The sequence below is a fragment of the Phalangium opilio genome, unplaced genomic scaffold, assembly GCF_054372755.1.
Source record: "Phalangium opilio isolate 3A_F unplaced genomic scaffold, DU_Popi_V2 ptg000070l_1, whole genome shotgun sequence".
NCBI lineage: Eukaryota > Metazoa > Arthropoda > Arachnida > Opiliones > Phalangiidae > Phalangium > Phalangium opilio.
Window position 1 is genome coordinate 9,439,626 of NW_028324182.1, and position 26,367 is coordinate 9,465,992.

The window sequence follows — 26,367 nt, forward strand, 5'->3', positions numbered from 1 at the left end:
AAATGCCTTTTTTCCTTCTTTGGATTCAGCCATTCCAAAAATACGACTTTTTTCTTTCTATCATTTCCTGTACCACTGTTAAATAATAGCTTGGTAAAAAGTGGTAATATTATTAAAATAGGAAATTATTTATTTATAATTCTACAGGGCTGGTAGGCCCTTGTAGATATGGTATAATACCCTTCCGTAATGTTAAAGGAAAAAGTCACGCCTTTTATAATTATATGCAACCATTTTTTCATTCAGTTTGTATTTCGCGTTACAATAGGCAGGAATACGTAGATTCCTGCTACTTGGAATTATTAACTTGATATCTTCTGGGCCTTTGTGCTTGAACTAAAGGGGAAGAGGTGTAGAAACCGTCACTACCGACGTCAACTTAAAAACGACGAACTTAAAAACCAAGTGACATTGACGTTGTTATCGACCAATCCGAGCCGAACCCCAATGTAAACAAGATCTCTTTGCGTTGTCTGAACGAGTAGACCAAGGGTTTAGGGTTTTCCATAATATGTGAATAACCAATGAAACCGACGGAAGAGGAGCTGTCGGTTTAACAAAGTTTAAACCCCTTCCCTTTAGATATTGGTTGGGGTCTATGGGTTTTTAAGGATTCCAAGTGTAAAAAATCTATTTATTCCTGCCCTAGGCGAGTCCAACGAGTCTGGGACCATTTTTTGTTAAAACTTTATGGTATTTTTACACCCTGTACATTGTAGGTATAAACCCATAAAAGAAGTAAAGGCTGAAATTTCGTCTGGTATGGGAGCAAAAAAATCTATCTTTGAAAGAAATGACATCCTGCCATGCCAAGCATTGATTCTATTTGGAGGCCCCGCGTGATCCAAGGAAAATTACGGTGATTCGTCACAGAAATACGATCTATATTGGTTCGTTACGAAGCGGTCGTGGAAATTGGTCACTGGTCATCTAGCTATTTTTGGCTCTTTCTTTTCTTCTTCTTCTTAGATCTGTCACGGTTTCGGGACCAACTCCGCATTTACTATCCTAGTTTTTGAAGCAAAGATTAGAGATTTCCTCTCTTTGAAAACTACTATATATCCGGTAACAATTTTTCATTGGAAATATTAAAAAAAATAACCACAGCTTGGATATAAAAAATAGCTATTCGTTGTTTTTCGTTTAGATATCATATAAGTCTTGGCTCACAATACGAAAACTTACAAAGTCAATCCTTCAATTTTTTTCATTTTTATTAAATGGGAGTGATCGTTTATTTTCTCTTCATTTCCTAAGTTGAAAGGGAAAACATACAGGAAGCAATCAAAATTGCATTAGAAATTGGGGTTTTATTTTGCTTTACATGTACGTTTTACCGCGGTCCTGGCTTTTAATACCCCTTCCGTTGTCCATGGTAGGCGGTGTGTGTCTCGTTCGTTCGATTCTTTAATAAGTCCCTCGAAGCTTAATTGATGGGTGTAGACTACCCCCTCGGGTTGGCACTACGACGTGAATATAATTTCTCTTTTAATTAATAAGCGAAATCCCATTTTCTCGCTGGCGTTCGCGGAAAATGCTTGCTCCTAATTTTGTATTGTTGGTCTCGCATCGACGCGTTCTCTAGAGCTTCTCTTCTCGGGCCTATAAGTGGATAGATAATTCTCACGCCCCTGAACACTCTTTGTCGAAGCGGAATAACCTGAAAATTTCACAACATTACTCATCCTTACTGACTCGAGGTCTTTCTGGTTGTCAGCTGAGACTTTACAATCTCGATAACTTCGGGTTAATTAAGTGTAACCCCTCTCGATAACATTGGTGACTGAATTATTGTTCTTCTTTCTCTCCCTTCCGACCATGCGAGATCCCCTCCCTGTTGATCATTAAAATCTTCTTAAGGGATCGCTTTTAATTGTCTCTTCACCCTCTATCGCTCGTTCCCTCCAGTCCTGTCGATTGTGTACCCACTTTCTATTATTCATTTCTCTTTGAAATGCAAAGTTTAAATGATAAGCTTGATGAGACGTTCGAAATTTCCGAGAACTTATTTATTTCTTTCGACCGAGGCAAAATTAAGTTTCATTTATAATTCAAAAATCCAAAAGCGTTGTTTAAACATACTTTTCATCTAATTTAAGGTTTCGAAAATTTTTATACTTGATTAATTTCGACGAAGTATTTAGTTTACATTAATAAATTCATAAAATATTTTGGAATAATTCAGACTAAACCATCCGTGAAACGAAATGATTATATGATATCATCTCTTTTCATGCGTTCTTTATACCGCATACAAGAGTTTCCTTTTGCATTTAATATTGAGTTTTCACACCCCATAATTAAATAAAAATTTAAAATATTATATTGGACTGTGTTGAATTTAGGCCTAAGTGATTTGAATCGTTGTAAAGAGAAGAATTTTATCGATCACACCCTCAAAACATAACTCGTTGGCTTTAAATTGCTACAGTAGTAATGTCCCGAATTTTGTCTATATTTTAACCCTCTTTTCTCAGGGAGGGAGCTAAAAATGAATTTTGGGTTCTAGTGTGTGTAAGGAATGGAAAGCCTCACGAGACATTTATTTAAATCGCAAATTGAAACTCCACGCTATATTTGGATGACGATATTCAACAAAAATAATAACACGGTTGTATCAAAGCAAGCTGTGTAGCTAGATTCTCTTTCCATTTTCGGGTATAAATTGTGTCCAAACCGTTGTCGCTCGTTTCTGTCTCCAACCTTCTCACCCACCACCGCGTTTCTCCAATCGTATTCCTCTCAGTCGGAATCGACGAGGGAGTAGGAATTCAAAGACGATCCATCATTTAAATTCGAGGGTGTTGTCTACTATTCGTTCATACGTTCGTAGTACCGAGGCTTGGCACGCGAAACCCCCATCAATAGAAAAAGAACTGAGCACACAGGACCAGGATCCGGGGGTTTTAAGGGAAAGGAATGTATTAGTAAGAAGCAGAGAGACGACATCGCGAAACTTGCCTTGCAACCCGAGATTCTTACAAGCCATTGCAGCAACAAATTAGATAGAAATATTCTCTGGTGAACCGCTGCCGAAGTCTTAGTGCAAACTAAACAGACGTATCGCCGTCGTACACTATTACATCGTAAGGCTTCAAACTTCTCCAGATGCACCACAAGGCTAGTGTTTACACTGTTTGGATCACACTAATTTGAAATGTTTTCTCTTTTGGGGGATGAAATCGGATCTTCAGTTTGATTTACTTTGGATGCTATAATGTTCGTTCATACCGTCCAGCTTGGGAGTTGTGTGATAAAGGGGTGCATGATTGGTTCGAAGGGAAAGTAGCCCCCGTTTCCATTCAGGGTCTTTCGTTTTAAGGTTCGTTCGCATTTGGCGTAATAAATTATTGACAGTCTTATTCGACAGTGAATTATTTATTTCCATTTCAACGCTCTTTTTCCATCGCTCCTTTTCCAATTTTTTTTTCCCAGATTCAGTGTTGGAATCAATTTCTCCTCTATAGGGTAGGGACATATTAACAGGCAAAACTGATCCAGAGCTAGGATGAAATGGAATATAGAGAGAAAGGAATTGCGTTGGGAGGAGAAACTCGAATCATTTTCCGTTATTAGGGGGTAAATCATCACACCGCCAAATAAATAGTTCGGATCCTCTTCGTCTTTTCTAGCTTTCTCACCCTCAACGCCGCGAGGGCGGAATCTGATAAATGTTCCAGAAAGAAACGTTGTTGAGACGGGACTATTTCTTTTTCGGCGTCCACTACACGCTGTCCAAGAGTGCGGTGTGTAAATAATGGCGCCTTAGCTGAAGTAGACAAATCTGAAGTTATAGTTCACCTAATTATTCTTTTTCGCAACCTTATGTACAGTGCCAGTTCATCTGGTAACTTTAAGATGATTCACTTTCGGTTCTAGCTATGTAACGTTTGGACGTTGAGGGAGAGTATGTTTCTTATTAGTTGGGACGCTGATGGTATGAGTAACGGTCTCTCGTGTCTGCCCCTCGGTCCCCACGGGTGCGTATGAGTCCGGGGCAGGATAAAAGTGTCGCTTTCGAGAACGGACGGCGGCGAGAAGTCGCACCCTGGCTGGCGTCCCTTCTTGTGAAATTAATATCGTCTTGCACGCTAGACGAGTTTCGATCAGCCTAAGCTAGCCCTGGATGCTTCGTGTCCACCTAACGAGCCTCGAGGAGAAGTTAGAGAGAGATAAAAACCACGCCGCCATTTTTCCGCATCACTCGAACAAAGATCATTTTTTCTTCAATCTCCACTCCCTCCTCGAAATATTTAAAGACTAGATTTCTTGAAGGTTTTTCCGAGTATAGGGGTTCTGGAGAGGACTTCTTCCTGTCTGATAGCTGCGGGCTGGATATCCTCTTCAGTTTGACCATCCATGGGTTGGCGCGCAACCGCCAAGTGGATATAAAGGGAAAGTAAACAATGGCACGCGCGATGGCGCAATAAATGACAGGAAGCGAAGCGACCAGGGAGATCCTCGACCGTAATGACCTTTCTCTGATATAGACATACCCCCTCCTTCAAGAAAAAGGGAGAGCGAAGCTAAAAAAACAAAGCGAGAGAACGACTGGTGGTTTTTGGACGTCCATGGAACTTGGCTGAATGCTGAGGAATCTTGTTGTTGTCCTTTGTGTAGTAAAGTAAGTTATTAAATACTATATCTTTCGGCAACACTGTCGTCTTCAAAGTACCTGCTGTGTTGTGTCTTGCGCAGTTACACAAGTTCTTTCAATAATTTATCTATTGAGAAGTTACTGGCTATCTTTTTATCCTTTTTCTCAATTCAACCTTACCGAGTGGATGAACTAAAACCCCACCGCGCTTGGCCATCCGTTGGAGCGCCCATTATTCTCCTCCATCCTCTGTATAGCCGTCGTTCCAGTTGGACAGTAACGATTTTTACGACATCGTTCGTTTCTCTCTACCCCAACCTCCATCTTCCTCTCCTCTCTCTTAGACTCATTCATGGAAACGCGCAGATAGGTAGTTCTGTTTTCGGTTGAAACAATTTTGAGGTGTTTATTTTCATCGAATCGCTCTCGTCTCCTCGAGTTCTCATTCTTATCCGGGCATTGGTCAGGTGGACAATAGTCCCTCTTCGTCAAAGACAAGGCTCAAACCACTGTCTTTCATTAAGGGTGGGGCCGGTCCAATATTATTGTTTCTCTAATAGCTGAAAGACTACTGTCCCGCAAGATACTGGAGCGTGGCGCATCAATTCGACAACAAAATCGCTTGATACGTTCGAGGTTTTTCTCCCTCTTTCCCTTAACGATCGTTACGCTTGAGAAAAGAAACGGTAATGGATTAACGGTCCGGATAACCCCATCCCATGAGAGAGAGAGAGATTGCGGGAAAAAGAAACTTTTTGAAATGGTCTAGGGATTGACCTCAGAATCATCCGAAGTTCTTATGGATTCCGTCCTTGGCGTATTACTTATAACATAACCGTCTTGACTGTTATCTAGATGGGTTAGCCGCTAGATTATCTTAGTAAAGAGGTCGGATACTTGCTTCAAAATATCTCCTTTAAAGTAAAACCAATTCCTTTGTTATCCTCAGGGGTAAAAGTATGGATGGAATATAAAATAGTGAGAGACTATTATTGGTTCTTTAAATATATTGCTCTAAAAGCGTTCGCTGCTCAGGAAGGGAAATTTTAACCCGAACGCCATTATTCACTGCCCAGCCTCTCCTTTTATGATATACGCCTATCTTAAGGAATTATTACCTACGTTTTTTAACCACTTTGGAGCAGGAGCATCCTTGCTTAAATAGCTATTCGAACCCCGCTGATTTATGGCTACCGCGGTATATCCTTAAAAAACAGAAATCCTTAACCCTTTTTCCGATATAGGAATTTTTCTTAGGCGCTCGATTTAACCGTGCGATTGCATTATTTTTTGGAAGCGAAAGTTTACCTTCCAAAGTAATCGTCCTCCATCCCGCGGAATACGTAATGAGTTGAAACATTCGAATTTATCGTAAGAGGAGAAACTCGTGAAACGTGACTGGACGAGAATGACTTTTCGAAAACGCTGAAATTATCGAGATTCGGTAAATATGCCAACGGCACCAACCCTAACCAATTTTCGTCCTTTATCTAAATACGGAAACAAAGCTACGTACGGAAGTCGGCGATTCTTCCTTTAGCCATTTTAGAAGTTAATTAACTGAAGGTGAAGATTCTCAAAGATTGAACAATACGTCACGTACACTTTTATTTTTGGTTTTACTCGTTTTACTTCAATATATGTATTTCCAATATATTGGTTTGAGGTTTAGGCGGTGGTGAAGGGGGCTGGTATCATTTTGAAGAGCTATATTAGGGTCGAGTTGGACAAACATATGTTCGCGTTTGACCTGCCGTCCCCGATAGCTCCTCGCCTCTTTCAACCCCGTCTCCGCTTTTAGCCGAGTACTTGAACGAGCAAACGTGCTTCAACTACTAACGGTGAAGCTATCCTTTTTCCCTTTTTAGCCAATTTGTCGGCGTACGTTTCGCGGTCTTCTCCCCTCTCCCGAGCCACTCTCGACCTCCTAATCGAAGTTACATTGCCGTTAATAGGTCGCGTGCCGCCTTCGAAATCTTAACTACGAAACAACTGGGCAGCTATTCGTTCTTTGATTAAATAATTAAGTATTCCGCGTTACGCCATTTAAACGCCCGACGTGGGTACGTCCAAAGCGCTTTCTAGAATACCTTATCACCATAAACTCTCGTGAACGTACCACGCTAGTACCGCCTTTGACGCGCATTTACTAAACTCGACAACTTTGGCCCAGGTTTCGTAATTTCCTTCCAGGAAAGTTTAAATATAACCAGAAGCTGATAAAACCGATCTCTGCAAAGGCACATACCAGGCCTACATTTACCCTAATTCTCGTGGTGTTTTCGATCTATTTCCGAAGATCTATCGTGTGAGATTGTAAATTTATTGACAAAGTTATGACTATAACTTTATTTTTCGACTTTCGATTGAAGTTGTAACCTGAGATGGACTGTTGTCGGCCATCTTGCAAATTATCCAATCTGTCTACCTACTACTACTACTGACCAAAAATCCTTGTTTATTTTGGAGAAAAATTTTGTTTTTCAGAAGAAGAAAACTCATTATTTTCTACAATATTTTGTGTTAATCCACTTTCTTCCTTATATCCGCTCTTCATCTTCCAAAAATGTCCACCCCTTGGCCGGGTTGACTCCGGTTTCGGCGGTGAATACATTAAAATCGAATTGAACGCGTATAAAGGAACGTTAAAAGAAAAGGTCGAAAGTTAGTGGGGCTCTATTTTCTGCCCAAAGTAAATAAGAGGTAATTAAAGAAAAGCGGCAAGGACAAGTGGGTGGAAAACGCGTAGCAAAGGACGAGTATGGGATCCAGTATTATTAAAGTTTAATCCGCCAGGGAAAAGCCAAGGGCGTTTCATTAAACGCGTTTGCCTCTCTCTCTCTTTCGTTTTCTCTTAGTACGTAATTAGTAGTAATTATCTCGAGGCGCACCTATAGTATAACATTCCGCACGAAGTGAACGTACCCATAGGATTATCGTAATTAAATGTACTCTGGAGGTTTACTAGCGCGGTAATTAAGTTTTTAGCGAGTGAAATTGGCCGTTAAAACTAGAGTGAATTTAACCGCCGTCTGCTGTATTTATTAAGGTTGCGTGGTGTTAAGCCTTTGCTTTGGTTGCTTCTCTTCCCCAATCTGAACGGGGCTCATTTATCAGCAAAGGCCTCGAGACTTGGAGTGTCTTAGCATTACACCATTTCCGTTTTTATCGTCAGCGATCTTTTTGTTTGATAAGCGTCTCTCAGGTGTCAATTGCAGGGACCCTTTACGTTCCATCACTTCCTCTTCTTCCTAGATAGCGGAAGAAGCTCTCCATTTTCCTCTCCTTTCCAAACCTCCTCCCTAAAAACCATAAACGCCCAACTTTCATGTCGTTTCTCTCCCACGAAAAATTGTGCGGGGGATAGTCCTTGGATATGACGTAATTTTGGTAATTATCCTTTCGTTCCGAAGTTAATTCGATATTAGGTTGCGAAATATATTTCCAATAGCTTTAGCGGGCTCGAATATACGTGCTTTTCTTGTAAATAGTGTAAATACGGAGTTACGAAATGGAACTGAGGATTAGGTCTATGAAAATATATTTTCTTCCTAGTAAACTTTTATTTATCTGAAGTTTCTTATTGATTATATATTAGCCTGGCTTATAATTTTCTTATTTCCAAAAAAAAGAAATAATTTATCAGTAGAAATAACAAATATTGCCTCCTTGATTCTAGAGAGGTTAAGTTTGTCTATTTACATAACAGAATTTCAACAAATATGCAACTGAAGACATTCTTGAACAACAATTTCTTAAAGAACAATATTATGCCGACTAAAGGAGCGTCATTACGAAAGAAATTTTGTTGATTATCAAAATAATTTTATGTCGGCTTCTCCGTAAAACAATAGAAGACCAATTCTGTGTTGGGTAGAGGTACTTAGTGTTTCGGTCAAGTAGGAACTAAGCTTAACTAAACCTCTCCATTGACACAGTCATTACGTTAAACTTTGCTAAGTCAACAAAAAAGAGAAATGCTATATATTAGATAAGAAAGTCCAAATGGAAGGGTTTTAATATTATTTTTATGTTCGATCTCTTTTTGGATAATCGTCGTAATGGGTGTATATATCTCGTAGGTGGAATCGAGGGGTTTCGATCTTCCCTTGAGATAGTGATGCGACTTTAACGCGTTCTTTAACCTTTAACTTGTACTACTTTCCTTAAATTCACCACCCACGTTTCTTATAATAAAATAGTTTTTATTTCCCTCGACGAGTAAAAAGAGATGTACTTCCAAGAAATTTTTTTTATCTTATTCTCGTTTTGCCCCTTGATACTCGCAAAAACTTTAAATATTTTAATTATTTTCGCTTTGTTCGGGAGCGGAAATTTCAACAGAACCAAGTTAATTAATTAGTATAAATTATGAAATTCTCAATTTACGAAAGGAATATGTTCAAATCTTCTTTCTAGGGGGCTTGAAATTTAACCCAAATTATTTTAGACCTTTTTTAAATATCGTCTAACATCAAAAAGGCTTCAATAACTGGAATGCGATCCTAACTATTATTTTAAATTCCGATTTGAAATCGTGTATTACTACCTAGTTTGCATTTCTTTTCTCTTTCCACGAAATCCCAAGATTTCTAGAGAGATCTGCTCGTGAATCAATTCATGTCCATTAACAAAAATGGGTTTATCCTTTCTGCGTATTTCAAATAAGTCCTTTACCAGAACAAGAGTGAGAGGTCGGGCAAGAGAGGGGAGGGGGGTGGAAAAATAGAGAATCGTACGACTTTACATATGTCGCTTTTAACAATGGATTATCACGCTATTCGCGAATTACCAACGTTCTCTTAAGTACCCTTCTCTTAGTTTTTCCGAGTCATTTCCTCGTTAGGCTTACCAGGCGTGTAAAAATAGGGTTTCTACGAGAGCTATTTTTCATTATTTTTCAGTTCTAAATGAATGGTTTGGGTTTTAGAGTATAACTGCGACGTTCAATTACAATCCTCTACTCACCTTCAATCGACATACTTGATTAACATTAGTTCTTTCTTTTCTTACGACTACAGAAGTAAAAATATCTCACGTATCTACGTGGTTTTGGGATTTGCGCAGCTTGTGAGATTACCTCAGAAGCATATGCTAATAACAATGAGCTACAGGTTCTTGATAAATGATCTTAGGTCGTACTTACGTCTTGTCTAGGTTTCTACTCGTTGAGACGACTCAAAACCTAGACGAGATCGAACCATAATGATTGTTAATATCGAATATATTTCTAACATAAACTTATGTTAGAAATATATTCTTTATGGTCTAAGTTGAAACATTGTATATCATTGTTCCATATAATGTTTTGGACGTTTCCAGTGAAGGGGATTGTGTAACCATTCCATTCTTTGGGGTTTAAAAGCGAGCGTCATTTCGTTATATTTGAAAACTATCCGGGCCGTTTCTTTCTGGCCGTTTATCAAGCGGCCTTTCTTTCCTATAACCCAAATATATCTATAAAGTTGCTTATTTCGTTTGGGCCCCCGAGGTCCCATTTTCTCTTTCTCTCTTTTCTTTTTTGCCCATCTTTTTTAGAAGGCCCGACGTTTTTTATTTACCGCATGGCTAGATTTGAAAGGAGGCGCTCTTTTTGTATAAACTAAAAAAAAATACTGTACGGTAACGCGGGTTGGGGTCAAATATATCTAGGAGTCGAACAGAACCATATAGCTGGACACTAGGAAATCACTAACATCACTCAAGACGAGGAGACCCTCTTCCCGCTCCACGTTTAAACGATGTGGACGCAATAACCCTAAAGGCTGAAACGCTTATGGTCGCCTTTCATAGCTATCAGAAAAAATTATAGACATAAATATCAGTGTTTTGGTTTTTTTTTGCTAATTCTGAGGAAGGGTTTTAGGTTTAGGTTTAGGTTTATTTCTGATGTCTATTCTAGCTGATGGAGCGAGTTTCCCATATATATAACTTCTGTCAAGACTCACCAAAATATTAAAGAGCATCTTTCGCGCCTTTTTACCAAGCGTCCAACTCAATAACTGTAATTTTGGAGAAAATAGCCTCAATTCCCCATACGAGACAGCTGAAAAAGTATTTCTCATTTTTTCATCTCAGTCTCTTACGTTGTACATATGGTATGGGTACGTTCATCCGTTTCAAAGGGGCGAATCTTGCAGTAAATCACTTGTGTTTAAAATTTAATTTTTGTTAGGCCTAGGCTTAGTTTTACCGCCTTTATTATTTCCGCTCAGAAACTATCGACAATTTTAAAACAGAGAAGAAATTATTAACACCCAAGTTGCGTTCGGTTTGCTTGTAATCGTCGACTCTTTGTCGTTGTCGCTTGGAAAAATATGAATTAAAAGATATTTAATTAGTGGAAAGCCGAGTAATTCCACTGCATACTGATTTCAACAATGTGTCAGAGAACAAATGCGGATATGCACCTCGTGCTAATTTCGAAATAACGAACGTCGGCTTTAATTATTTATAACCGAAGCACGAAACGCTCGTAAACCCAAAATCTCTTTGGGTTTGTAACGATGAAAATGACCTGAATATAAATTCGGATATTGAAATTAATAATTGTACGATCGAATATTTAGATTTAGGATTGACTAGATTAATCCGACGTTATGAATTCAAGATGTTTCTATGGCTATTTACTTAATCGCATTTATCCGGACAAAATATCTATTAAAAAACTGTTTTAGTGAGAAATTTGGTCAGAAAAAAGTCATTCAACTTCTGAAATATAATTTTCAAATAAATAAGGTATCGAAAATGTTCGCAATTAGCTCAATAATTTAACCATTTGTCACATGAAATAATCTAAAACTAGATAGGAATGCGAGACAATTAAGATAACTTAAATACCTTCTAATTAATCTATTTCGATAAGTGTTAAAACGTCCTCATTTTGCTAGGGTTGTTAAAGTATTCCAAATGGTGAGAAGGCCAGAGCGTGTTCAACAGATAAGCTAGTTAAACATGTAGATTACAATTATTGCTTTTGACACGTGATATTATCCCTTCCTCTTAAAACGCGCGAGTAAATTCTTGCCATTAATAAGGAGTAAAATAAGGAAAGGAAGAAAGGGGGTCTCACATTTGCCTCCCGCTTCTTCCTCGAGGACGGGGTGCCTATACGGTTTCCGACCCAAAGTGTCAGCCTGGCACGCGATGAAACGATTATATAGGTAGGTAAGTAGGGTAGGAATTCCGACGCCACGTTCGTCCTTAGCTCGAGGTGCTTTCCTGTTTTAGCGCCAAAGACATACGGACCGCTTCTAGATATTTCGAGTCGTCTTATAAGAATTCCTTTGAATAAAACATTCCTAAAGTTCATCAAATACCAGCCAAGGCTTAGTACTTATATCCTTTTCCCGCATTAAGTTAAATATTAAGAGCGGAAATTTTCTTACTAAAATTAAGTGACGTAGCGGTAGTTACATTTTAGTAATTAATACAAAAACTAAACTTAGATTAAACTTGAGAGAAAGCCGATGGAAAAAAAAGAATTAACACTTGTTTCTGGTTCTGAATCTAGTAGCTTTTAAGGAAGAATAATTCATAATATATTAGCTTTTCTGGCATGGAAACCCGTCCCTTAGGTAAGCTGAAAGATCTCGATGCTCTCAATGCTTACTCTACTTTCTCCTCGCTACAACAATGCTAAGGGGGAAAAACAACACACCAGAGATATTTTTATTTTGGCTAGAATATCTTTGGTTACGAAATCGCTTAATAATTATAAAAATTAAACACGATTGTCACTAATATTCATTATTCTTGACATACCCTAATGACTTTAAAATTAATCTTTTAAAAAATTTGTACTACGCAAATCGTTTCCTTTCCCCTGAAAAGAAATGAACTAAAATAGCCGCGCGTTTAAGTTTTTAATTTTGCTTTTCATTTTTTAAAAATAGCAACCCTTTATTGAAAAATAACAAAAGGTCTTACTAATTAGCTATTCTCGAGAGCACGCGCGGGCCTAGCGAGCTTACGCTTTCCAATTTGGGTGTACGTAAAAATAAATGAAGGTTTTGTATAAATGACGGTTAGAAATAAACTGGCTAGACATTAGGAAAATGTTCCCGTAGTAAGTCAAAAGAGATCGCGAATTCGGGAGAGAGGGAGGGATACGAAGAGAGGGGGAAAATGGAACTGGCTTTTCACTCTGTAACGAATTAATTTCCTCATTATAACGCTGGACCAAAGAGCATTACTTAATTGATGTCATAAATCCCCGCAAATATTAGCTTTGGCAGAAGGTTGAGAATACGCCCTCGACGATATCTAGGCCCCGAACTAACTTCGCCCTAGCATTAATTATCATACTGAGAAATTCGATCTAATTTCTTCGCCACTCCCAAATAACTATAGTTAGAATTTTCCACTTCGAAAGAAGAAAACTTCTTGAAAACCGAAGAAATTCATTAGGCCCAACTCTTTGTTGACAAATATGTTTGTAAATAAATTTCGTATGTGTACATAGACAGCTACCTACCTTGGGGCTTAAATAAACATAGAAAGTTATTTTCCTTATCATATTCTTTTAAAAGAGATACTAAACTGCGAGAACGAGTTGTTTATATTATGGAGTGAATTAATTATTTATCCTGCAATGAATTCGGATTGTCAAAGGAAAAGACTTGCTAGAATATTTTGTTTTTCATTCATTAGCCACATTAAATCTGAATATTGGGTGTATATCTCGTTTATTAATTTTAAAACAAAGTATGTGGGTTTAAATTAACTTGCTGTGTACTGAGACCCACGCGTTAGATATATTTTTTGAACCAGATGAAATATTAATTATAATATAGTGTAGGCTTTATCTATTGGGGTTTGAAATTCTAGGACATGACTATAGCTAGCGTGTTTGACACTAATTAATTTAATTTCTCATATATTATTTAATATTATCGATAGACACATACTACTAATTTGAAATATTCGTTATCTTTATACGTTCTTTTGAATAAAGAAAGAAAATTTTCTATCTTAGCTCTTCCATCTAAGTTTAATATTTAATTATATAATAACGTAGCTGCGCTTGTTTTATTATCACTTTAAAACTATGACCAGTAAAAGGAATTTCAGTGCCCAGGGGATGTTGTCGCGAACAAGCGAGGAATAAAATATTGGGTCCGTGATTTCTTGAAAAGAAAGTATATTTATTTACTTTTCTCCTTGAAAAAGTTCTCTTTTGCGCCCTATAGAAAATCGGATTTTGGAATTGTTGTCGGGTATAGCAGCGCGCATGCATATATCCAAGACCTTAGAAAGGTGAACCGTGAACGTGGTGCGACAAAAAGTCGTCTCTAAATATATATCTATATATAAGTAGAAAGGTTTAGGTTGAGACCGCAATCCTAAGTCTTCATTCAAAAAAATCCCTATTGAAAAAAGGAAGCATTCGACGCACGATTTTCTCTGGCGAAAAGGGGAGACGAAAGTTTAAAATGCCCGTGGGCAAAACCTTGCTTTGGTCTCCGTCGTCCTTCATCTGAAAGAAAACCTAGCAAAGGCCTAGGGTGTGTTCAACGTTCATATACTTTTGTGCCAAGAGCACTCGGCGCGTATGAATACGCCAATGCTAAATCGCATACGAAATAAAGTAGATCACAATAGCATTCGACCCCACACTACACCCTCCTGCATTCCTGATTGTCAAAAACTCTCTTAGTAAGGAAAGTCTGCTTGAAGTTTTCTTCCTCTTCTCCTGTTATTTTTTTTCTTCCTACAAACGAGCGGATACGTGCCTAGCTAGAGAAATTCAGATCTATCCACAGATTGCGTGAATTTATTGAAATATTTCTTGTGCAGCGAATTTTTCTTGGGAGGATTGAATGAATTCTTGTTGTTTGACTATATATTGATAAGATTCGGTGATTCATATTAATTTCCGAGGGATTTACAAAACTATTTCGAGATATTCGAACTTATTTCAACTAAGATGAAATACAATGGAATAAATCTTGGAAGAGCTCCCTTTAAATAAGAATTAACGAAGGGATTTGAGCGTTTTAGTAATGTTTTCATCATTTTTACGCTTGTTCGAACATAGTAAAAATGATTTAAAATAATGACAGACGCGGGATGATTTTTTTCTTCTTCCTTTTACTTTTCCGCTTGTCTCAGCTCTTCTTTTTTTCTTACTACGGTTTTTTTAATCCCTAATAATCCCCTGATTTATTGTCCATTTGAATTTTTCGCCTTTTTAGAAGTAAAAGCAATGGGAAAATAAGAAGGAGAGAAAAAAGCCTCAAGAGCTGAAATGATTCTCGTGCCATATAAGAACAGAATGGTGCAGCGGGATAAGCATAATGAATGTGATTTTTTTTCCTTAGAGAAAAGCAGGGCTTTCTTAAAATTTGTGGGTCCCTCTTTAACATCCCAGGGCTCATCCTGACCCCACTCCAACCCGTTTTCCATTTACTTTAGAAAGCCAAAGGGAGAGAAAGAGAGGTCTAGTTTTTATGCCGATGCAATCGCTATTTGACGTATGGCAGTGTATGATTCGCTTTTTTTCCCACACCTCGTCTATAGTTTTAACTCATTTTTCCTTCCTTTTTTCCTCTGAAAGTCCGCGCAGTTTTTAAAGCCATTATTCATTTCTCCTTTCTCCGAAGCCTCGTAATCTTTTCTTTTTTATTAAAACCGGGTGCGGCGCATATTAAGGACGGAAATAGATACAATTCCAAGTAGATTTTCGCAAATTTTTATTCATTGAACCTTGACTCCTGGCGTGCAATCGTTATATGGTCTGGGTTGTACGGGAAAACGTTAAGGGTTATATTGAAGCTGTTATCATTTTACTTGCTTCAAGACCGTCGCCACGAAGCATACTCTAATCCAAATGATCTTATTTACTTTTTTTGTGGTTAGGAGTAAGATCGTTGAGGCTACCCAACTTAGGTCGAACTCATTCCGATGTGTTACTTTACGCGACATTAATTTGTTACTAATTTTTGGGTTGTTAGTTGACCGTGGGTTTTCTTTTTCATGATATGCTTTCTGAAACACCAGGAATACGCGTTGAAGTTCTATGTTCTACTGGCTTTGGAGTCTAAACCGATTTCTTTATAAGAAACTAAACGTACCGAGACAAAGTATAATAAAGAGGGTGGTAGTAAGAGATCCGGGATAGTAAGTGTAACTGAAACTCTGGTTTCTTTTTTTCAAGTCACCCCCGAAGTTTTAGCTGGCAATCTTTCTTTTCTTCTTCATTTCGTACGCGGTAATGACTTCTTCAATAGTCGAAACGAAAATTGTAAGCCTTGGAAAATGCGTTCGCGATATCTTCTCTCTCTCTTTCAAACCTTCTTTTCTCCTGCTCAATTCGCCGAAGAAATGCTCTAGAAGGGAATGCGTATATTACGCTACGGAGTGGGGTTGAAATTGCTCTAGCTCCGTTTTCTAGAGTGGTTTTAGGAAGGAAGGTTTGGCTTTTCTTTTTTGCCCCTCTTGAGGAAAGAGTCGAGTAGCGCCGCGCCTAAGACCGTAAGGAGCTAGAATGAGAGGATCACGAAAGTCTACCCAGCGTCGTTTTGAGTCTCGAAGCAATGCTAGTCGCCCATCGCAATTTCGAAGAGAGCGTTGGCTTCCTTTTGCTATTCGAAAATGGTCTAGGGTTAGTTTCTTTGAAGGAAAAACCAAGAAGCTAAAAATGCGTGAAAGGTATAGAGCCTACACCATGAATGGGCCAAGATAATGTCGGATCCAGGGGTATCCCAACAAACCTACACGCTATACTTCTTGATTACTTTTCACTCTTCAGTAAAAAAAAACCTCGAAGAAAAGGGAGGGATGAGCCAAGGCTTAAAGGGGTAACTTTTGAACATTTTCCTTACTCCTATTTTCTCGACCGACGTGTCTAGGATTCCACGGTGTATAAAATTTCTTTCGTTACCGCACGTCTCGTGTACACTTAAAGGACTTAAAAGGAAAAGTGGTAAAACTACTACCTTTTTTTCAAGGTTTTTGACCTGTATCCTCTCGCATTCCTCACGTGAACGATTGTATTTTAAACTTTCCTTCAATTTAGTATGATATTTAAAAACTCAAACTGACTCTGAAGTTTTCACACCTCGAGCTTCCGACTTTTAAGTCAAACTTGAGAAAAGTTTTTCGTCTTTTTAAACGTGCGTAGCTAGGTACGAGAGAAAATGAGGGAAGGAAGTTACTAGGCTAGCAATTTCCGTGTAGAAGTTTGGGTCAAACATTTTCCCGCCTGATCTTGCCTTAGCCTAAGGCGAATTTAAGCGAGGACTAAACTGAAAGCTGGTCTACAAAGGCCTACTTAGATCGTTACTTCTCTTTTTCTATATCGACTAAGGTTGGCCTTAAGATTGTTCTAGGCTGGTGTTCCATTGTCATAAAATCAATTTCGATCCCGGCGCGTTTGTTATTTAGCTAGGGGAAGAAATCGCTTCGGGGTACTGTCGATAGCCCATCCCATGCCTTGTTTGGTTACCATAAAGACTTAGTCCAATACCCCTTCCTATTTTTTTAGGGAGATCTCTTGTTTTTTGGAGAATTTGTGTTTTCTATTATCGTGATCGTATCAGGCGGATTCTTCAATAGGATGCTTCGATATGCAAGGACCCTCGATCAGACAGGAACTAAATTCTCTAATTCATTAATAATGATAATTAAAACTCAGATTTCTGGAGAATAGAATTTAATTTCTTTATAATTCTAAAGGGTTCACGTCCGGTTAAATATAATCTTTTTCTGTGAGAAAGAATTCCAGTCTTATCCCTTGGAATATAACATTCGTGTATACCCTAAATTGCATATAGGCCTGAAACGTTACCCAATTCGAAGACAATGTTTTGTGTTGTAAACTTTGTAAAGTTAGAGCTTCCGGCGTTTTTGTTTTTTTGCCATGGAATTTCCTTTGTCTATACCCATGCCCTTTTGGAAAATTTATAAAAACCCATGGATATAAGACTCGTAGATAGTATGGGAGAAAACTTGAGAACACGACACTACAACCCAATTATATCTCCGAACGTTCTCAGGTTGCATATCGGTTCTTGATACATGAAAAAAAATGAAACGGGAACAAAAAAATACTTATACAATTTCTTCTTGAAGTTCTTCCGGCGACATCAATCCGCATTATTATTGTTTCTGTATTTCCAAGGGTTAAGAGGATATATTTCTAACACTGGAAAATATGTAATAGAGTGAAAGGAAGCGTTTTGATCATGTTAAACCTATTTCCTACCATGAAATATATTGATCTTAGCCAGTGAACGGACTAGATTTTTCTTTTCGTGCTATTGCATCAAACTAAACGAAAAATAAGACCGAAAAAAAACTTTTAGCAAATAACGAGTCACATTCTTTTGGTTAAAGTAAAAAAATGGCTTCGGGGCTTGGGAGAGAAAAATAAATCGAAAGAGAAGTGTTCTGACAATTTGACCAATCGTATATCACCGTGTTCAAACCCCACGTGCATCCGCTCCTGATAATGCTGCTGAAGCTGGGACGGTTGAACACATAAAACTTGATGGAAAAGAAGTAAGAATAAGACTCCAATACGACCCAGAATCAATTTCCTAGATTCTTCCCCAAAAAAATTCTTCTGTTCTTTTTTATTTAGCCTTTTGAGCGCGCCTTTTTAGTATCTTTGTAGGTCAATGTTTATCGCGGTTTTCTCTGACAATTTTCTACCTTGGAATAAAATTTTTACGTACGAATCGTGGAAGAAACCCTTTTTTTACTCTCTCTCTCTCTCTTTCTTATTTCCCTTCAAACCTCAATCGCGCTATATCGACTAACAAGATGTAAGCCTATTTTTTGACCTATTTTTCACTAGTTTCTTTTTACGCTGTTCAAAGCAAGTCTTAACTTTTAGTGCAGTACTAGTGTGGGTTTTATTGCAATTTCTTGAGTATTTGAGTGAATTTTATTAGTTAGAAGTCTGTTAATTGAGGTTAGATTTTTCCGAAGATGTATGGGGTTAGAAATAGTGTTGTCTGCAAGCGTTTAACTTCTTAAAATGGGCTTCGAGAGACGTGTATTCATGGCTAAGGATTTTTATTTCCATATAAGATCGAAAGTCGCTTGGACTGGTACGTCGAAGACTTTAAACACATTTTATCCGGCAAGCCGATAGATTTTATCCTCTCTCTCCTGTATTTTTCTTTTACTTTTTCGATTTTTCTCAAAGTTTTCTGCTGGCATTTTATTCGTATAACGATAGAGAATAGAGGAAATGTAATATTTCCCCGGGCAAAGAGCACTTTGGCGCGGGGGTGGAAATACTAAAAAGCAATACGCTTTCCAATTCGAAATCCGAGAGCCATTTCTTTTCCACGCTATCGTAACATTAGCATTTTCTTATATTTTCTATGGATTTATTCTCTTCCTTCCGTATCTTCTAAGAGGGCATCTAGGGTTAGAAAGGCCCCGGCCCCAGTTCAGGGTTCTACCATCCGAAACGACGGAAAACCCTTTTTCTCTAACCAAGACCCCAAGAATAAAACAAGTCTGACTATGGAGGGTTTTGCAAAAACCCCGCCGTAAATTTTAAATATTAAGTTTTGCAAGGGCATTGATTGTCCACCAAGTTAAAAAGAAATATTTCCAGGTTTGTAAATGACGCGTATCTAGGTTATGAGTCTCACCCAACGTTCAGAGGTATACAAACTACGATCAAGATAACTGAAAACCTTTCTGGTTTCACGGGTTTAAAGTCAGAAAAGTGCTAAAGGAGCAAGGACGCGATACAACGACCGTTTTCATAAAAAAGTAGGGGTCGTATATTTCGTTGAAGGCGGGTCGTCGAATAAAAATAAAGGTTATTCCATAGTGGGTGCACTATGGTAACGAGTTGGCGCGTTTGACTCTAGGTACGTGGGTGGATGTACGGCGAACGAAGGTTCGCGGATAGTGACAAGCCCTTGATAGAGGAGACACCTTTTCCCCGCAATATTCACACGCTTCCGAAACTCCGTACAAGACGTTGATAAATGGGGTCGTTTTTGATGAGTTTTTGATGTCTTTACCCGTTTTGTTTTCCGCTCGCCGTATAATGTCTGCCTATCTTTCCTACCCGACTAATGACCGATGTTAAATTATTCAGGCAACTTTTTAAAGCTCCTACGCGTAACGCGTACCATACCTTAATACATTAAAAAGGCTTAGAACCGCGATTTTTCAAGCGTGCAGACGAATATCGTAACGTTTCGATTCCGCGTCTGGTACTTTAGCGTAATTGCAAAACCTTTTCGTACATTTTTATTATACCTACGATGACTTTATATTTGTACAAAAAGAGAAGTAACTAACGTAGATGTGGTTCACGTACACGCGAAAAACACGGTGCGGAGTTACTAATTCCCGTCTTCCGAATAGATGCTCCCGAGTTATTTTGACAAAGCAAGTTTACGGGCGTTCCACTCAAAACGACTCGCTCCGTCGCCATTACAAAGTAGGTCCCAACCGATACATTGAATTGATTTAGGAATCCCCTATTAGTTTAGTTCTGTGAAGCGAATGAATACGAAAGTTTTTTTTAATCGAAGCGAAGCCAATCAATATTGAAACGTGTTGTCAACTAAAGATGCGTAGGACGTTGGAGAGAGACTAGTTAGTAAAGGTACAAAGGGATCACATCGATGCTATTGTTTCTAATGGGACTTCTAACCGCCTACTTCATTTTTTCTTAACGTTTCTTTCTTTTTATTTCTTTCAAAAACTCTATGCTCGGTTGCTTCGAAAAAGAGTCAATTTCGATAAAAGGGGTCAAAGGATTGCGCATTCCTTTTATCATCCGCGCCTGGAAGGAAAATCTAACGGTCTCTTTATTGTTTATTGCCGTGTTGCGCGAACAAAAATTGAAGCAAAATCAAATAAGGAAAAGTAAATAGGTCTTGCTTCGTGCAAGAAAGAAATACTCGAAAAAAAAAGGAAGAAAAAAAAATATCTTCCTGTTTCTTACAATTCAATTTGAACTCCATTTCACTTTTTTATAAAGCGATTTATCTCTCTAATATATCTTTGTTTTTTATTTGTCTCTCTCTTTCTTTTCCCTTTCCTCGCTATCTTCTTCTTTGGTCTTTCGATGGCGTGGTCCTTGTTCTCTACTCGCGGCGTTGCGCCTTCTTCAGGCGCTTTAGGGTTAAGGCTCGTGTCACTCCACATTCCGGAGACGGTATCCCTAGGCCAAATCGTCAGGATGTCGTGTTCTTACGACCTGGAAAACGACGAACTCTATTCCATTAAGTGGTACCGTGACGAGGTGGAATTCTACCGGTTTGTTCCCATCGACCGTCCACCGTCACAATTCTTCCCCTTGGAAGGCATCGACATCGATGTTAGTTTTCTTAACGTTAACCCTTGTCCTTTTCCCTCTTTTTCCTCCTCCACCTCTTTCCCTATTTCTTTCAATGCCTCTACTTTCTGTACAGGGTGCGGTACTAGCCTAAGATAAGCCATAAACATTTTGAGCGTTATTTAAACAAAGGTCCGGGTCAAGCTTTGTTTTCCTTTTTTTTCTAAAAAAGCGCATAAAATTAGAATTTAGTATCCATCGATAATCGTATGAAAAACTTTTCTATGAACCAAATGACTTAAAAAAGAAAAAAATTTCTAGACTGAATTTTCCTTTAAACAGTTGCCAAAACTATCTCTTTTTAAGCCTCTTTTGAGACAAACCCCTCAAACTCGGGTTCATTCAACTATAGATCTGACAAAAGGTTAGCTCTTCTGAAAGGGGCCTATTCGAGTAAAAAGACGTAGGAACATTAAAGGGTAGAAAAATAATATTTAGGTTAAATTTGCATACACCCTGTGTATCCATCCATGGCGACTACAGTTTTCGAGGACCCGAAAAGGGTTCTATCTATATAGGTATGTAGTTTTTGTTTTATGGAACACGTATCTGAAGGGGACAAAACGTCCCGATGTAATACATAGGTCTTTATTAAATTTGTTTCCTTTCCCTGGCCAAATATATATACGGGTGTGTGAGAGAGGGGGAGAGAAGTTTCCTTCTCTCTTAGTCGTACGCGTCCGTCGATAGCTAAAGGGAATATAGAGAAGGACGATTCCGTTGTTTACTTTATATAGATTATATATATAGGAGGCTTTCCTTTTCCCAATTTAATTACGGGCCCTTGGTAAACGTATTTATATTCCATCTTATTTAACACGAAACACACTTCCTCCGTTTCCCTTGCCTTACCCTATTCTCTTACGTATCCAGGGAGAGAGATCCATCAATGGCACCGTAGTTATTCGCGACGTCAATATTGAAACCAGCGGTACTTATCGCTGCGAGGTGTCCGCCGACGCCCCTTCCTTCCAGACGGTTTCAGCCGAAGCCATCGTCAATGTACAAGGTACATATTCGCACGCTAGTTCTTGGTGCTTGAGTCTCGCGGACGTTCATTTTATGAAGTAACGCCAATCCCTTTAAGTTCACTGTTATTCAATTAAAAGACTGCCTGAAATATAGTTTAGGCTTAGGAAGTTAAATTTCTAACGTTCACGATTTGTCGTTGAAAACTAGAAACGTTTGATTACAATTATTACAATATGATGAGATATAAAATAGTATTTATTGAGTTACTTCAATAAATGAACGTCTTATAGAATTTAGTAACCCGTATCTCGAATTCAAATCTCTTTTTACGCTTCATTTGAATTCTGTCCTTGCCTGATGCGAAACCCTGGGCATTTGCTGACACCCTAGGGAGGGTTCACTTTCGTTACCATATACTTTTTCTTGTAGTCGCGTGTATTTCGATTTTTCCGCTATGGTCTGGTTTGAATTTGTTTTATTCTTTCGGAATATTTTGATCAATTTGAATTTCATTTTGTCTCCGATACGATACGTTTGTGTGGTGGTCCCGCTGCGTTGTGTGAGTGTGTTTTTTCTTCTTTTTTGGGTTTATACTTTTATTATTTTATTTTCCCTTTGTAAAGCTCAAATTTTTATTCTTTCGTCTCTCTGTATTTGGTCGTATCGTATTGAATTTTCATTTGTTGGTTTCAACGCGGCTTATGTATGGTTCTAACATCAGTAAGTCTCTGCGCGGATGCTGGCTAGATTTTCGCTATCTATTTTGTTTTTGTGCAGAGTGAGGCCAAATACCTCGCGCCTTCTTATCGGAATCGCTACGCATTTCAAATGCGCACGAGTGATAATGTTAAATTTTGAAAACGGGTGTAGTTCAAAGTAGCGATAAATTATAGAGAGCAGTTGTAAAGGACGCTATTAGTTTCTGAAACTTAGTTATATTGAGATAAATAGTTAAATTACAACCTTCAAAACAAATAAACCCAATCAAATATGAACTTAATAAAGTATTTCTGTAATTTAAGTTTAAAATTAAATTTAAGAATTGTTTTTATATTTTTTGAATTATATCTAGGGATTATTATAAACTTAAAATCAGTATAGAGTAATAGGGAGAAAACGTCTTCCAGGCTGAATTCTCTCAATGCTTTTTCTACGAGCGCCTGTAGAAATGTTTCTCACGCAATACACCAAAGTGCATAGGGAAGTAACCTTGCAGTAAGAACCTAGAAACTGAAGGAAAAAGCTTGAGACGTTTCAAAAGGTTACATATACAATTTTAAACAAGTAGGGGTATAGTTAAATAATTAAACGAACGAAGAACTTTTGTGTTAATAAGTTAATGTTAAGAGTTTAGTTAAAGTTCAACTAAAATGCAGTTGTATCAAATGGTTATATTTAACACTATCACTCGCTCGCTTAGATAAATTTTCGATTTAGAAAGGGGGATCATATAATGGCGTCTGTTTTTCCTCTTTCTCCCATTTTCTCTGATCTATTCTTTCCTCTTTTATTTCCACAGAGGTATCGGACGGTCAGAGCCAAGTTTCATGCTATTCTTTCTTAATCTCGTCTCTCTTCTTTATGTGGACGATCTTATTCGTTCGTTCTCCCTTTCTGAACTACTAAACAACTAAACAAAAACATTTTACCGCTAGCGTGGTTACGTGTTGTTATACATTAAAATACAAAAGAAAAGAAAAAATAACCGACGAATAATATATTTAAATTTTTTGTTAAGTTTCGTTCTCTGCCGGTTTTTTCGAATTATGAAATATTATAAACGAAAAAGAAAAAAACAAAATAAGGAAAAAACAAACAAAACTAAAGAAAATCGGGTTCCGAGGGTTGATATCAAAGCCGTGCCTTGCGAAAATATAAAAAATGAGTTCCGGTTCTCTTAATTTTTAAACTAAACCTATCACGTTACTGCGTAACAAAACTTGCGTTATTTTTTTACTTACTTATATATAAATTATCCCAAAATTCTTTTCTTTTGGGTATATTTTTAGGTGCTTATCTCGCAACACTCCCTGTAGAATTTGAATATTTTTAAGTTTTTTTCTTTTGAAGCTCACTATGTACCAACGTTGAGCCATCGTTAAAGGATTAGTCTCGTGAAAAATATTATCTACCAGCCTTTGAAGGAACTAGGGTTTCCCGGGTAAAGCTGAAAAAGTACGGACACTATCCCATCAGATGTTTTGTTTACTTTTCTGGCCGTCAAGATAGCGGCATATTCAAACCGAAAAACCGTAAAACTCCCAATATTATATTGTGAATTAGAATGCTAAATGTCAAAGGTTAAAACGTAGAATCGTTATTATTTAAGAAAGTTTTTATATTTCTGGACGCCATTTTGGAAGATGGTTGGGGATTGGGAAAACTTATCCTAGTGTGTACCCACAGCAGAATTAATTTCAGTTTCATGGGGGCGAAGAGATTTTGTCTGGGCGTCGATTAAATTAGTCAGTCAATCAATCTAAGAATCTACTGGATAATTATTAAAGTTCGAGAGAGATCGTGAATTCAGATGCAAATTGCGATCAATCATTAGTACGCAATATGGAAAGATTGGGTGCAGTTTAGTTTGGTTAGGTTATTCTTTGAACCTCCCCAAATTGTTTGACTGGTAAAAGCAAGATGATTTTGATTTTGAAATGCGCTTTTGTCAACAAATTATATAAATAGTTTCAATCCTTCCATATCATTTCTTTTTTCAGTTTTTCACGCGACTTCTCCTTTTTATTTCCTCTCACGTGGTAGGGTTCTCGGTGGAATTCTTATCTCTTTCCATTCTCAACTTAACTAGAATAACATACAGATTGCGTTTATGAATTAATCAGACTCATTTTTTATTCTGAAAGCTCCCCTTTCTCATTCGTTTTCCATTCTGATTCTCGTTACGATTTTTTTCAACGCTTCTTTTTGCCATGCAAGTCTCGCCCCGCATATTTTATTTCTTTCGCTGAGCTAACATTATCTTTCATTTCCCCTTTGAATCAGCTCGCTAACGGGATGAAACAAAAAAAAATGAAAAAAAAAATAGTATAATAATTCGAAATTAAAAAGAAACAAAAGAAAAATATAGAACTCTAAATTATTCACTCGTGTCATTCTCGTGTACGTCCGTTACTTGTGTTTGTGCGTGCTGGAGAACGCGATAAACAAAATGAAAAACTAACAAACAATGTGTAAATAAGAGAAGAACGTAATGATTAACGATTGAAAGTTGTCTTCTTCTTCGTTTTCAAAATAAATAATATTATTAAATGGGGTACTATTATCATCAAGTGTTTATAAAAATAAGAAAAATGTTTATTTTAAGAATTGTTTTCCAAAATAAAATTGAAAAAAAAAATTATAAGCAAATATTGTGGTGAACAATGAAGGATAATGAATTGAAATTTATAATTAATCGAAATATTTCAAAAAGAGAATTAAATCAATTCCACTACCACCACTATATATACGAAATGTGCGGCTCAAATCTGAAACTAAAAAAAAGAAAGGCATTAATTAAAATGTTTAAGAGTTTAAAAGAAATTGTTGGATTTTTCCATTATGACGTTTAAATTGTTCTTTAAATCAAGGCTTACATTTTCCACGATAAGAAGCCCTCAGATCTTCATTTTTATCCCATTTTCAAATAGATTGGGAATACTACGAACCCGATCCAATTTCAACTGTGTTTCTCCTCTCTTTCATTTCAAAAAGATATATCGTAGAAACGTGTTTCTAAAAATAAAAAGCCAAAAAGAATACACCTGAATTCTCTAGAGGATAGCTAGCTATATATACACCTAGTATACATTTATAGACCAACGCGAAATTGACGCGATATACTTATATCGCTATTCTAACGGAAGATTCTTGAGATGGTAAGAAAAAAATGCGGACGAAATTTCCGGTCACGCAGACCGATTGAGCGAAAAGAAAGAACTTCGTGTAACCAAGAACGCGAGAAAAAAATGCCCTTCAATGTCGCTTCACATCTTGCAACAGAAGTCTAACGATAACAGTTCAGATTGGTTCTAAAAGTTACGTACTTTCCTTCCGATTCTGAAATAGTAATTTAGGAATTCTCCAATGGTAAGGAAAGTGTTTGAATTAATATGAATTTAACATAATACCGCTGTGGAGTCGATCGTTCCATCGTTTGTTCTTGGTTCTGTTATGTTTCATTTGTTGCGTAGCATACCCTTTATAAACAGTATCTCAATCTTTACACTCTATGCCGTCAACAAAGCCACGTACACTTCATACCTCCAACTGAGTCTTTCAGGCATAGAAATAAAGCCATGGTTTATACACGCTGACTTCTCCAATCGAAACGATCTGTATAGAAACATCTTTTCTGAAAGAAAAATAGATTTCCGGATCTAACGAAATAATGTCAACGTTTAGAAGGAAGATCAAAAGTGTGTTTTTTCCTTCCTGTATAACACAAAGGGTTTACTTCCTCGGAAGGAACCTAAAT

At 37.6% G+C, this 26,367-nt stretch overlaps 2 protein-coding genes across 2 annotated transcripts in view; both read left to right on the forward strand.

Moving 5' to 3' along the window:
* The window catches only part of LOC149661442 (uncharacterized), a 41,478-nt gene extending 16,115 nt beyond the window's left edge, over positions 1–25,363 (forward strand). Inside the window, exons 2-4 of the mRNA XM_089843866.1 lie at positions 20,695–20,900; positions 21,792–21,927; positions 23,410–25,363. Coding sequence (XP_089699992.1) covers positions 20,695–20,900; positions 21,792–21,927; positions 23,410–23,516 — 449 coding nt within the window. The 3' untranslated portion in view covers positions 23,517–25,363. The remainder of the gene's footprint in view (positions 1–20,694; positions 20,901–21,791; positions 21,928–23,409) is intronic.
* The window catches only part of LOC149661441 (uncharacterized), a 237,789-nt gene that overhangs the window by 19,596 nt on the left and 191,826 nt on the right, over positions 1–26,367 (forward strand). The window lies entirely within an intron of this gene.